The 1807-nt window shown below is 42.1% G+C and overlaps 1 protein-coding gene across 1 annotated transcript in view; it reads left to right on the top strand.

Annotated features, from left to right (window-relative positions):
• Nucleotides 1–1570, top strand: part of LOC107090939 (E3 ubiquitin-protein ligase Midline-1-like) — a 22677-nt gene extending 21107 nt beyond the window's left edge. Inside the window, exons 8-9 of the mRNA XM_015384594.1 lie at nucleotides 571–617; nucleotides 742–1570. Coding sequence (XP_015240080.1) covers nucleotides 571–617; nucleotides 742–1301 — 607 coding nt within the window. The 3' untranslated portion in view covers nucleotides 1302–1570. The remainder of the gene's footprint in view (nucleotides 1–570; nucleotides 618–741) is intronic.
• Nucleotides 1571–1807: the final 237 nt, after the last annotated feature.

The following is a 1807-nucleotide window of genomic DNA, read 5'->3' on the forward strand; positions in this document are numbered from 1 at the left end:
CAGGAGAAGGCAACAGTCAGTGTGAACGCCCTGCATCAAAACACATTCATAATGATGAGGGATTACAAAGGATTTGAGCTTTTCAGAGGCCTTTTTTTATTTATTTGACAGGCCTGGTATATAATTCTGTTTCATCAGAGCTAGCAGGAATTAAATTGTAATATTGGACGCTTATAATGATGTTGAGCTTTAATCGGGTTTGTATATAAAAGAAATTGGATGTCTTGTAAGGCTGTTTTCGGCTTTCTTCCAAAATGAGCGTATGCCTTTGTCAGATATGATATGAGGGAATTTATATTTTTATGCCAAATTGTTTTTGAAAGATAACCTTTGGCTGAAAAGTGTGTGCAAGTTTCAGGCCCCATTGTGTGGCTGTGCAGATTGATAAATGAGACTCCTGGTGTTTCTCTGCTGACAACTCTTCCTCCCTTCTTTAGATTTTTAAAGTGGATGTGTCTGAATGTTGGACTTTTCCTTTCTCAGTGTTGGACAATATTTGTCTGCGACACGTGTAATGTCATTATGTGCATGCCTGCAGAGACTGACGGTCTGACCTCCTCCTCCTTTCAGGGTGGAGCCTGCTGGAGTCCAATGGTTGACACCAGGTTTGAGGAAGTGTAAGTATTTTAAAGCTCCTTTTAAAGCATCTTTTACATTTTCTCATCAGTTACTGAAAAATCAGCATCAAAGTGTCAATAAATGACCAATAACTGCAGCTGGATTGTTTATTCACTTCATCAGATTCCTGTCAACTTATCATCGACGCAAACACAGTGAGCAGAAAACTCAAAGTGTCCAACAGCAACAGGAAGGTGACCTACGTGGAGGAGGCTCAGCCATATCCTGACCATGAAGACAGGTTTGATGTTCCTCAGCTGCTGTGTTCATCTGAACTGACTGGCCGCTGTTACTGGGAGGTAGACTGGCAGAAAACGGTTTATGTATCAGTGAGTTATAGAAGAATCAGAAGGAAAGGAGAAGAAAATGAAGTCTGTTGGTTTGGATGGAATGATCAGTCCTGGAGGCTGAGCTGCTCTGATCTTGGTTACTATATTTGGCACAATAACAAACCAATATTCATCACCTCCTCCACCTCCTCCTCCTCCTCGTCCTCCTCCTCGTCTGTCTCTAACAGAGTAGCAGTCTATGTGGACTGTCCTGCTGGCATTCTGTCCTTCTACAGAGTCTCCTCTGACTCTCTGATCCACCTCCACACCTTCAACACCACATTCACTGAACCTCTGTATCCTGGGTTTGGCTTCTGGCGGTCAAATCCAGGTTCCTCTTTGTTTTTTTGTTGAGTTTAATCTAAATTGCCTCATTCTGTTAGAGAAATGCTGTCACTATTAACCAGATAAATTAGTCTGTGCATGTCTGCCAGTTTTTTCAGAAACATGTTTTTAGATTGATTAATTGTTGCTTTTCTATTTGTTTCCAGTCAAAGCAGCAAACTGAATGTCAGTATTTTTTTCTTTCTCTGTTCTCAATCTGCTCTACGTATAAAAACTCTCATTCTTCGGAGCATTTAAGATTCACACACAACATATCAGTGATGCAGGCTCGGACTGGTAATCTGTGATAGTGGGCATTTGCCCGGTGGGCCAGTCCTAATTTCAGTGTGCGAGAGCCGGCCCTCCTTAAATCATGCCGGCCCCAACTCTCTCTGGCCGAAGCTCCTACCTGTGACAGTAAATAACTCAAGCAGCTCAAGCAGTAATCCAATGTTAAAGGAATAGTACACCCAAAACATGATTAGCCTTCATTTTCTACTCACCCCCATGCTGAACAACACTCTGGAGTACTTTTT

This window comes from Cyprinodon variegatus, unplaced genomic scaffold (genome assembly GCF_000732505.1).
Source record: "Cyprinodon variegatus isolate N-32 unplaced genomic scaffold, C_variegatus-1.0 Scaffold317, whole genome shotgun sequence".
NCBI classification, from domain to species: domain Eukaryota; kingdom Metazoa; phylum Chordata; class Actinopteri; order Cyprinodontiformes; family Cyprinodontidae; genus Cyprinodon; species Cyprinodon variegatus.